The 12,602-nt window shown below is 39.8% G+C and overlaps 1 protein-coding gene across 3 annotated transcripts in view; it reads left to right on the forward strand.

The window, feature by feature from the left end:
* The window catches only part of Nfe2l2 (NFE2 like bZIP transcription factor 2), a 34,015-nt gene that overhangs the window by 16,991 nt on the left and 4,422 nt on the right, over positions 1-12,602 (forward strand). For all 3 annotated transcript variants that reach the window (XM_070020337.1, XM_070020353.1, XM_070020348.1), the window contains exon 2: positions 12,279-12,545. In XM_070020337.1, coding sequence (XP_069876438.1) covers positions 12,279-12,545 — 267 coding nt within the window. The remainder of the gene's footprint in view (positions 1-12,278; positions 12,546-12,602) is intronic.

A 12,602-nucleotide genomic window follows, 5' to 3' on the forward strand; every position in this document is an offset into this window, starting at 1 on the left:
GTATGTGTATCTTTTTTCTCACTGCCAAGTAACTTGTATGAGTTGTAAAATTAGTGTAGATGGAGATAATGTTACCTACTCTCCTTGTGCAAATTACTTCATCCTCTAGTCCAGTTTCTTTCTATGCAAAATGAGAGGTACTGTCTGGGTGATTTTGGTGGCCCCTTGCAGTAGTAGCCTGCCGTGACTGTGTGGCATAAACAGCCATTCCCATGTCAACTGAGATGAGTCACTATTGCCTAAAAGTCCAAATGCAAAAAGGAAGTCTCTTTCTTTGCATGTGAGAATTTTCCTTGAACTGGAGAATTGAACCATATGCCAGGTGGGGGTGGCAACCAAGAATGAGTAAAGAGTAGAGAGGTATTTATTTTTGTGTGTTCTTGCCATTTTCATAGCCTTCTTTATCTTTCTTCTTTTTTTCTTCTTCTCTATTCTCTCTCTTCTTCTTTGACAGGTTTTGTTATGTATCCTAGGCTGGTCACAAATTCACAGTCCTCAGCCTCCCAAGCCCTGTGATTGATTACAGGTGTGTGCCACCATACCTAGCTCCTTTTCATTTGAAGGTTCACTTGGACCAGGCTTAACCTTTTTTTATGGGCAGGATGTTTAGTCATGACTACTGTACTTTATGGCAGCTGTCACCTCTGTGTTATGTATGTTTCTGTGTAAGTGTAATGTCACTTCTTCTGTGCTGCCTGTGCTCTTCATGTTTCTCATCATGTTTCCTCATAACTAAGGTCAAAGACTATCTTATTTATTGTTGTCTCCTGTCAAAGAGTGGCTAGTATAATACATGCAGGGTAAACTATACTATAATCTTGTGGCTCTTGATCACTTCTATAACTAACAAAGTAGTTGTTAAACTACTTCGGCAAAATGAAGTTTTGGTCATTAGTAGTTTATTACCTTAAAAGAGTATTTCACACTCTGAAAAGTCCTAAAGAAAGGAAAATAAGCAAACATACCCCTTTGAAACTATTTTAAAGGTATATATAGTTTTTTTTTCAATGGGTTTTTTTGGTCAGTCATATGACTTGAACTCTGGACCTGGGCGCTGCCCCTCAGCTCTTGAGCTCTAGGTGAGCGCTCTACCAGTGAGCCACAGCACCACTTCTGTATTTGGTGGTTAATGGAGATAAGAGTCTCATAGACTTTTGTGCCCGGGCTGGCTTGAACCGTGATCCTCAGATCTCAGCTTCCTGAGTAGCTAGGATTATAGGCATGAGCCACCGGTGCCTGACAGTTTGTTAGTTTTTTTTTAAGCTGAATGTACCAGGTGCCAGTAGCTCACGTCTGTAATCCTAGCTACTCAAGGCTGAGATCTGAGACGCCAGTTCTAAGCCACCCTGGGCAAGAAAGTCCATGAGGTTCTTAAATTAAGCACTAGAAACTGAAAGTGTTAGAGCATTAGCCTTGAGTGAAAAAGCTCAGGGAAGTGCCCAGGCCCTGAGTTCAAGTCCCACAACCACCACCAACAACAAAAAAAGCTGAATGTTTTGGATGGTCTATACTATATAATGTAATCATTATATATGTATCTACAAGTCATTGTCACCATTTATGTTCCTACCACATCACCCAAGGTCCCATGGCTCATAGCAACAAATTTTAGTCTTACTGAACCCCTAAATTGGATAGCTACTATAGACTCTATTTTTAGCTAATTGTTAAGTCTGAAGGGGACCCTAAAGAGTGAACTCTACACTGTTTCTTTTTGAAATGGAACTTAGAAAGAGGGTAAAGACTATCCTGGATGAGTTTAGAAGTGTTAGAAATTCCTATAAAGAGCCTTTGCAGCCTGTAGAAGATCCAGGGAGCATGCAACAAGACTTCAAAGTGGATATCTGAGCCACCTGCTTAGTCCATGCCCAATATCCTGTAGGTTAGGTGAAGTTGATTAGGGAAATAGACCCAATGTTCCAGAAGCTTCTTTTGGTAACACGGATGTGCATGTACCTATTTTCCCGTAGAATCATTCTGACAGTAATGGAAACCAAGAATGTCTTCCTTGTGTTGAGGAAAACATTCAGAACTGAGTACAATTCAAACTGAGTACATTCAAAATGGGGAAGGTTGCTTGTCAAAATAATGGATTCTCTTGGCAAAGTAGTTATAACCCCTCTGAAGCCTAGCAGTAGCATTCTGTTCCAATACAAACAACCACAAAATAACTGCTGGAACAACGTATGAAATATCTCATGGAAAAGTCAGAGCTTTGAAAATTTTAAAGCAGGGAATCACCTACTATTTTGGCAGTTAACTGTTCTGATTCCATTTTTGCCCAAACTTCATATGTGTCTCTTGAGAAAGTTCAGGTGCCTACTGCCTTCACTTTCTGGTTTTGCTTTATCTTTGCATCATACTTTGCAGTTTACAGACAAGCGTAATGGCTGAGGGTTCCAGTAAGCTGGCTGGATCATATTTCTTAGATTGAGTCATTGCTGAGAAACTTGTTTGTGAACAGGAAGCAGCCTATGAAAATGTCTGTACATAGTAACCTGCAAGACTGTGAGGAAATGACCACTTTTTATTTGAAAGACAAAAGAGAAGGATATGGATGGTTCTGCAGCTAGGGAAAGGTACTTTAGTGATTTAACTTACTGAGTCAGTCCTCTCTTGGTATGTATTTGGGAAATTTTATGCAAATAAAATCTCTTTAAAGATTGAAGAAAATAATAGTAAGACTTCTCTAGAAGGAAAACTTGGATTAGTGATAAATGTTAGTATCTCTTTAGGGCTTAAATGGGAAAGCACTTCCCTCACAAGTGTGAAACTTTGAGTTAACTCCCCAGTCCAGAAAGGGATGGGGAGAGAATGTATATAGATCTGTTGGTATATAACAACAGGTTGCTAGATCAGTTGTTTGTTTTTTAATGGTGCTATAGTTAATAAAAAATGAAGCTAGAAACCATGTACACTTAGCTTAAATGCTGTAAGGCCTTCTTTTTCTCCCACCATTCTCCATTTTATTATACTGCATTTTTAATCATTCTATAATTTTTTTTTCTTTGTCGGTCGTGGGGCTTGAACTCTGGGCTTGGGCACTGTTCCTGCTCTCTTCAGCTCAAGGCAAGCACTCTATCACTTGAGCCACAGCTTCACTTCTGGTTTTCTAGTCATTTATTGGAGATAAGAGTCTCATGGACTTTTGTGCCTGGGCTGGCTTTGAACCATGATCCTCAGATCTCAGCCTCCTGAGTAGCTAGGATTACAGGCATGAGCTACTAGCACCTGGCTCTATAATTTTTTTTTTTGCCAGTCCTGGGGGCTTGAACTCAGAGCCTGGGCACTGTCTTTGAGCTTCTGTTGCTGAAGGCTAGTACTCTACCACTTGAGCCACAGTACCACTTCCAGCTTTTTCTGTTTATGTGGTACTGAGGCATTGAACTCAGGACTTCATGCATGCCAGGCAAGCACTCTACCACTAAAACACATTCCCAGCCTCATTCTATAAAAGTTTTAATCATCTACTTCATAATTACTGTAGCAACATAATCAAGAGTTAGCAAATGAATATAACATTTGAATATATTCATATACCCAAAATATATGAATAGGAACAGGCTGTAAAGAATGATCTGTCATCTATCTGCCTTCTCTAGAATTCTGAGAAAACAGTTGACATTACTATTGTAGATTTTCTTGTAATACAATATGAAACACAAAAGTAAAATTGTAGATAAATATTAGAATTGCATTGTGTTGGTTATCAGCAGAGTTTTTTGGTGTGTGTACACAGTACTGGGGCTTAAACTCAGGGCCTGTGAATTTTTGCTCTAGGCTAGCTAGCACTTGAGCCACAGCTTCACTTCTGGCTGTGTGTGTGTGTGTGTGTGTGTGTGTGTGTGTGTGTGTGTGTGTGTGTGTGTGTGTGTGTGTGTATGTGTGTGTGTGTGTGTGTGTGTGTGTGTGTGTGTGTGTGTGTTTGTGTGTGTGTGTGTTTAATTAGAAATGAGTCTCATGGGCTTTCCTTCCTGGGCTGCCTTTGAACTGCAATCCTGAGATTTTATCCTCCTGAGTAGCTAAGATTATAGGGATGAGCAAGTGGCACCCAGGCTAGTCATCAACAAGATGTATTTTTAAAATACACATCTACTTGGTGTCATTTTATCTTATTTTATTAATTTTTTTGGTGTCATTTAAATTTTTTGTCATGGATTGGGTGGGGGGGAGGGGGAGTATGGGAAGGGATGTGAAGGGTAAACAAAGGAGGAGGCTGCAATGCTTGGTAAGAAATGTATGCATTATCCTGCCCATGTAATTGTAACCCCTCTGTAGTATGTTCACAAATAAAATAAAATAAAAATTTTTTTTTGTCATGGGGCTTTAATACAGGGACTGGGTGCTATCCCTAAGCTCTGTTGCTCAAGGCTAGCACTCTAACACTTTAAGCCACAGCTCCATTTCTGTTTTTTTGAGTGGTTAATTGGAGATACCAGTCTCACAGGAGCTTTTCTGCCCGGGGTGGCTTGGAAGTATGAGCCTCAGATCTCAGCCTTGAATAACACTGGTGTCATTGAGCATTGTGACTGCAAGTAAAGTCTTTGATATCAAGGTATATTTAACTCTAAAAATAAATAATTTTTAAACAGCATGATTTCTGAGCATATATGACCATGTGATTATGACTTGACATGGTTTTCTTTTTTATAATTTCTTTTTTTTGGGGGGAGGGTCCGGTCGTTGGGCCTGAACTCTGGGCCTGGGCGCTGTCCCTCAGGTCTTCAGCTCAAGGCTAGCGCTCTACCACTTCAGCCACAGCGCCACTTCTGGCTTTTTTCTTTTTGCTTATGTGGTGCTAAGGAATTGAACCCAGGGCCTCATGCCTGCAAGGCAAGTGCTCTACCACTGAGCCACCTTCCCAGCCCCTTGGCATGGTTTTCATAGTGATAGTCTAGTAATAAAATATCTACTATATGAAATGGTAAGTTGATGTATTTACCTGCCATGGAATATGCATTTAGCCTTCAGATAGTACAAAAACAAGCCACAAGGAGGGAATATATCCTCCCAAATTATGACTGGAAAGTATACTAAACTTCACATCTCATAACTCTGAAGCTACCAGGAGTTTGCTTTATCTGGAATTAAGGGTTACTGGCAAGAGAGATAACTCATATACTAACTGAATCAAACAATAAAATAGTCTTTTTGCTGTGATTCCATAAAATCAACAGTTTTAGGCATTGTTCAGAGGTTAGTAAATATATGAAAGTGTCAAGGAGATTATTTTGCTGTTTAATAAATTCTTCAAAATTCACTGATGCCTTCTGTTGCTTCTGTAGCTTCCTATAGCTTAATTTGGTTTATAGTCATACTGACAGTAAAAACATAATTCCTTTTCTCTGTCTGGTTTTGTTTAAAATATTTGATATTGCCTATGGAAAACTACACTAAAGCAGATTAGATTTTAATTAGGTAAATATAGTCACCTGGGCACAATAAAAAAGGATGAAGGAGAAATATAGGTATAATTTAGATTATAAATTGTAGTAACTAATACATGGATCATAGAGAGATTTTAGGAGAGTAAGTGTTGTTTTGCAGATGGAACATGCTTTAAAGTAGGATTTTTTAAAACAGGAATGTATTTATTTATTTATTTATTTTGGTTGGTTGTGGGGCTTGAACTCTGGGCCTGAGCACTGTCCCTCAGCTCTACAGCTCAAGGCTAGTGCTCTACCACTTGAGCTACAGCGCCACTTTGGGTTTTCTGGTGGTTTATTGGAGATAAGAGTTTCACGGACTTTCCTGCCCGGGCTGGCTTTGAACCGTGATCCTCAGATCTCAGCCACCTGAGTAGCTGGGATTACAGGCATGAACCACTGGTGCCCAGCCAGGAATGTATTATTTTAAGGAGTAACTTAACTGACTTAATTAACTTAATAATGTCAAGTTAGAAGCAAGGATCAATTTTTATTTTCTGTTAACTAATACAGTTTACTAATTTTTAGCAATTTCATAAAATTTATTTCCAGAAAGAAACATGCTACCATTCAATTCTTAAAAGGAAAGGGTTGAGGAGTACAAGTCTTACTTATATATGTGTATATGTGTAAAAGGTAACTTTTTTATTTCACATACTATTCCAAAGTCTTAGTTTACTGAATAGCTTTATTTAGAGTATGGACAGTGTTGTTCAAAGTACTAAAATTGGCTTGCAAAAATATTTAACATATTTCTGGGTACCTGTGGCTCTTATCTGTAATTTAGCTCTCCAGGAGGCTGAGATCTGAGGATTGCAGTTTTAAGCCAGCTTGGGGAGACAAATCCAAGAGATTCTTAAATGTCCAGCTAACCAGCACAAAATCTGGAAGTAGAAGTGTGGTTCAAGTGGTAGATCACCAGCCTTGATAATAATATATTTTTAAAAAAAACATAAGGGAGAGCATGAGGCCCTAAATTTAAGCCCCAGAACTAGCAGAGCACATGCACACGTGAGCGCACATACACATACAAAATCAATATGGATTCTCTGTTCAAGATCTCATCTTTGCTTATTATAATACTTTGTTTCAAAGTAATATGAGTTAATTTCATTTTTCCCATAAAATAAGCAAGGTGGCAAATGTATACTTTCTTTGTATGCCAGTCCTGAGGCTTAATCTCAGGGCCTGGACATTATCCCTGATTGTTGTTGCTCAGGTTAGTATTCTACTACTTAAGCCACAGTTCCACTTTTGGCTTTTTGGTGGTGAATTGGAGCTAAGAGTCTCATGGACTTTCCTGCTCCAGCTGGTTTTGCCCTGCTGTCCTCACATCTTATCCTCCTGAGTAGCTGGTTTTAGAGGTGCAAACCACTGGCTCCCAACATTTTTCTGTTAGACCAAATGGTGATTTCACATTGTCCAACATTTATATTCCTTATTAGTGCCTTATTTTGTATAAGCCAAGTTTGAAACATAATCTAGAACACACTTAAAATTCACTAAAGGACAGATAAAAAAAAAACTCAGACATTAAGTGGTAGCCAGCATTATGCCACTAGAAGGACCACACCAGCAGTCCGGTTTCCCTTGGGAAACTTTCACCAGCTATAAGGAAATACCTGTTGAAATGCTGTGCAAACAAACCTGTTTTCCTCTCCCTCTTCACACTTTGCTTATCTGACATTTTGTCTGATAGGGACTCACTGAGGGTCAGACAGCTGCACTTCTTCAAAGCCTTGGATTTCTATGTAGAAGAGCAGTTTTAGTTCTTCCTTTGGCACTTCCCTTCCCTGATGTCTGATGTCATGTTCTTGTTTGTTATGGGCTACACCCCAACTATTATTTCCTCTTAGATAATGTTCAGGCTTAGCAGAGATGGGTCAGAGATGGGTTGTTTGTGGTGTAAGTCATGCGCCCAGTCACATGGTTTCTAACAGGAAATGTATGTCTGTGTGGTCAGCACAGCGCAGCACTAAGCCTGTTGGCCCACCCAGCAAGGCCTTTAGGTTAACAAACATCTGCTGTTCTTTTTCAGTGCAACACTTGAAAATGTTTCATATATTAAATCTCTGCAGGCATTTCCAATCTGAAAACTGTATGATAAGCTGAGTGATACATTGTTAGCCATAATAAAACCCCATTGTTTCTGCATTCCAAATTTGGTGAGATTGCCTGATTTTAAAAACCCAAAGTAGTTGCTTAAAATTCAGCTTTAAAAAAAAAAAAAGCAGTTTTAGAGACCTCTCAACATAAACCTGCAAATACAGAGGATAAAGCATCTCAAAATACTATGTACCCATGTAGGGGCCATTATGATCTCACTAGATGCTCTGATGCCTGATGTAAGAACAATTAGATGTTACTTGAAAGATACTCTTGGTGCCCCTATCCTGGTAGAGACAAGACCTAGGCTCTAGACACTGTGTAACTGAATCTAGCATTGTTTCAGATCACGTGTTGAGAAACAGGATGGTCTAGAGCTGATCTAAATGTTTCTTGCTTCATGTTTCTTTTCTGTTGATAAAGATCCATCAAGAGGTTCTTTTCTCATCATGTTATAGAAAATTAAAAACAAAAGAATACTGAATTTGTTTGGAGTGTACTTTGAAGGACAGTCATGGTAAGAACCGAGTGGAGATCGAATGGGATGCAGAATAGTATGTTGAGGTATACTGCTCTTAACATCTGGTCATAATAGTAACAAACAGCAGAACCACTACTGTCATTCACAAAAATTATGTCCTCTGCTTTGCTTCTGAAGGTGCTTCAATCCTTTTATTATTTTAATGTTTAAACTTACAACACATGTGCATGTCTAGTTGTCATTTTCAGATTTGTTCTTTGAAAGACCAAACAGCTTCATTGCTTCAGTGATATTATTTATAACTTTGGGAAAAGTGATTTTTTTCTAACTAATCACAATGTTATTTTAGGCCCTACTTGTAAAAACCATAGGTTATTATCCACTGGCCTAGAGTTTGTTCTCACCTAAAGCAAGTACCCCTCATTGTCAACGTGCTGAACAACATTTGCATATTTTACATTTATAGGCTCTTTTCTTTTGTGTGTCAGTACTGAGGCTTAAACTTGGGGTCTAGGTGCTTTCCCTTTTTTTGCTCAAGGCTAGCAGCAAGCACTCTACCAACTGAGCTACCACTTCATTTCTGGTTGGTTGTTTTGTGCTGGTCATGAGTCTTGAACTCAGGGCCTGGGCATTGTTCCTGAGCTTTTGTGCTCAAGGCTTGTGCTCTGCTACTTGAGACACAGCTCCACTTCTGACATTTTGGTGGTTATTTGGAGATAAGTTTCACAAACTTTCCTGCCTAGGTTGTGTGAAGTAGTCCTCAAGTACAGATGTAGTATTTGGGTTTGTTATATATTGATCCATGAAGAGTCCAACAAGAGGTGTAGGAACAGGTTCTACCTGTTTTGTAGAGAGAAACTAGAGTTTAATTAAGATCACAGGATCATGACTTCCTTAGATTCCTTAATTTAGCATTTAGATGTGAATATATTGAATATCTTTCAGTCAGATAGCTTCAGTTTAGAGGGGGAAAAGTCTAGATAGGATACTATGCTGTATCTAGAGTCATTGCGAAATGATGAAATTGGAATTTTAAAGTGGCTTTCTGGATACTCTGGATCCTCTTTACATGAGTAAACATGTCTATTAAATGGAAACAAATCTTTTTTTTTTTTTGGCCGGTCGTGGGGTTTGAACTCTGGGCTTGGGCTCTGTCCCTCAGCTCTTCAGCTCAAGGCAAGTGCTCTACCACTTGAGCCACAGAGGCACTTCCGGTTTTCTAGTGGTTTATTGGAGGTAATAGTCACACGGACTTTTGTACCCGGGCTGGCTTTGAACTGTGATCCTCAGCTCTCAGCCTCCTGAGTAGCTAGGATTACAGGCGTGAGCCACCAGTGGCCGGCACAAATCAGTTTTAAAATGGAGTTATGCTTAAGTTGGACTCACTGCCAATTTAGCTATTTGTAAATGACAGACTGTCCTATGTTGCATGTTTTGTTGCTCCTGTCTGGGAAGCTGACAAGTGCTTAAAACACCTTCAGTACACTGACCACATCAAGATTGCAAGGCAAAGTGTATGTGTGTTTAGATCTATATACATATATACACACATACATATATATGTACACATACAACCATTACAGTGTGTTTCTTTTTTATGGGGGGGGAGTCCGGTCATTGGGCCTGAACTCTGGGCCTGGGCATTGTCCCTCAGCTCTTCAGCTCAAGGCTAGCACTCTACCACTTGAGCCACAGCGCCACTTCCGGCTTTTTTTTTTTCTGCTTATGTGGTGCTGAGGAATTGAACCCAGGGCCTCATGCATGCAAGGCAAGCACTCTACCACTGAGCCACCTTCCCAGCCCTTCAGTGGATTTTTTTATCTGCTCAGTTTAGGAGCCACTGGTCAATTAGTTTAAAAAAAAAAAATCACACTCCTGGGCTGGGAATGTGGCTCAGTGGTAGAGCAATTGCCTTGCATACCTGAGGCCCTGGGTTCGATTCCTCAGCACCACATAAGCAAAAAGAAAAAAGCCGGAAGTGGCGCTGTGGCTCAAGTGGTAGATCGCTAGCCTTGAGCTGAAGAGCTGAGGGACAGTACGCAGGCCCAGAGTTCAGGCCCCACAATCAGACCCCCCCAAAAAAAACAAAAAAAAAAAAACCCATCACACTCCTGAGTAAGACTGCCAGGATTTACACTTTTACTTAACCACTTTTGGTAAGTAACTTTTCAGACTAAACTTCAGTATTCTTTATCTGTAAAATGTAATAGTTTATGTAATAGTTTGTTTGTATTTTGAACAGTGCCTTGCATATAAGGAAGCCCTTAACAAGTTTATTGTCCAAAGTTAGGGTGACTCCTATGAATTCAGTTCCATACCACTTAGGATTCAAACAACTAGCTGGAGGCCAGCTAGTGCTGCTTCCAGAAGCAGCTTATGCTTTGTTTGTTGGGTAAAAATAGTCAGACTGAAGGAACAGTGGTTATTTTTGTCCGTGGAAAGCTAGAGGAGCAGGAGCTCTAGATCTCTACCATGCAGTCAGTCTTGTGCTGTGCCAACCCTAGTAAGAACTGAAGCATTGGCTGTTTCTTGTTTGTTTGTTTTTTGGTCAGTCATAGGTCTAGAGCTCAGTGCCTGGGCACTGTCCCTGAGCTTTTTGCTCAAGGCTAGCACTCTAACACTTTGAACCACAGCTCCACTTCCAGTATTTGGGTGGTTATTTGGAGATGAGTCACAAAAGACTTTCATGCCCAGGCTGGCTTCAAACCATGATCATCAGATCTCAGCCTTCTGAGTAGCTAGGATTGCGGTGTGAGCCACTGGCACCTGGCTAGCACTAGGATTTTTACATACCATAACCACCAGCCATCAGATCCCAACCCCTATTTTCCCATGTCTTGATTTTTCCAACCTCAATTTCACTTTATTTTCAATATGAATGATTACATATAAACTGATGTAAATTTTCTACTTGTTTATAATTTTCAGAAAATTGGCAACAAATCAAAAGCTGCTTTGGCATGTTTTTGGTTGAGAATGTACCAGATACATTCTTTCTTATATGGTATCTTACTAAAACAAAATGACCATTTCCTATTTGTAAGAATCTTTGTATATTTAAAATTTTTGTACCATCAGTCTTTCCTTAGAGAAATGTTTAGTTTTTGGCTAGAGGTGTCACCCCTAGTGATATACTATTTACTTATAGCATGCCAAGGACCCTAGGATGGGTCCCCAGACCATCCTTACCCCAAAAAAGGTATTTATAAATTCAACTCAGGCAGCTTTTCTCTTTACCAACTTGTTCATGACCTGGGAAGTAAAGCTCAAGTCATCAGGAAATTATTTAATAGGTAAATCACAGAGACAAGAGTAACAGGAAATGAAGATAACCCAGTATAAGGGGAAAAATAAAAATTATTTTATAACTGTCAGTTTAACTTGGAGATGTCCCTCTATCAACTACACATGCTGAGGAAGGTAAAGAAAACTCCATGATGGGCTGGGAAGGTGGCTCAGTGGTAGAGTGCTTGCCTTGCATGCATGAGGCCCTGAGTTCGATTCATCAGCACCACATAAGCAAAAAAAAAAGCTGGAAGTGGCGCTGTGGCTCAAGTGATAGAGTGCTAGCTTTGAGCTGAAGAGCTGAGGGACAGTGCTAAGGCCCAGAGTTCAGGCCCCATGACCGGACCTCCCCCCCCCTGCAAAAAAAGAAAAGGAAACTCCATGAGTTTTCAGTGTTCTTGAAATCCTCTTTCTCATAATATGTCATGCTGCAATTTGTATGCTCTTAAGACTCAAGTGTGAGTTGTTTTGTGTGTGTGCATACCTGCCATTTATGAGGCTCAATTTCAGGGCCTCGGTACTGTCAGTGAGCTTTTTTGCTCAAGGCTAGTACTCTGCCACTTGAGCCACACCTCTACTTCTAGCTTTTTGGTAGTTGAGATAGAGTTTCACAATCTTTCCTACCTGAGCTGACTTCGAACTGCAATCCTCAGATCTCAGCCTCCTTAGTAGCTAGGATTACAGGTATGAGCCACCAATGCCTGGCTTGAGATTTAATTCAAGGACACGTGGAACATTTCTTTCTAACTTTTCTCACAATCATTTCATTAGTGATAGATACATTAGAATGGATGGGTATGTGGTGGTAAAAAGATTGAAGGAATTAACTGGCTATTTCAGAACACTGAATTTGTATTCTCATTCTCATTTTGCTTGTAATTGCCCACTGTGAACAGTGGAATACTGTGAATTGACCTATGTGAATTGACCTATGTGGACCATCTTAACCATGATCTCTCCTGTTTTTGTTTTAAACATAGGATATGGATTTGATTGACATACTTTGGAGGCAAGATATAGATCTTGGGGTAAGTAGAGAAGTGTTTGACTTCAGTCAGCGACAGAAGGAGTATGAGCTGGAAAAACAGAAAAAACTTGAAAAGGAAAGACAAGAACAACTCCAAAAGGAACAAGAGAAAGCCTTTTTTGCTCAGTTACAACTAGATGAAGAAACAGGTGAATTCCTCCCAGTTCAGTCTACGCAGCACATCCAGTCAGAAACCAGTGGATCTGCCAACTATTCCCAGGTATGACATGCTCAATTCTTGGGAAAGTATATAGCAGAGTTTAAGGAAATGTAAACA

Source organism: Dipodomys merriami, unplaced genomic scaffold (assembly GCF_024711535.1).
Source record: "Dipodomys merriami isolate MVZ:Mamm:240054 unplaced genomic scaffold, mDipMer1.0.p SCAF_1, whole genome shotgun sequence".
Classification (NCBI taxonomy): domain Eukaryota; kingdom Metazoa; phylum Chordata; class Mammalia; order Rodentia; family Heteromyidae; genus Dipodomys; species Dipodomys merriami.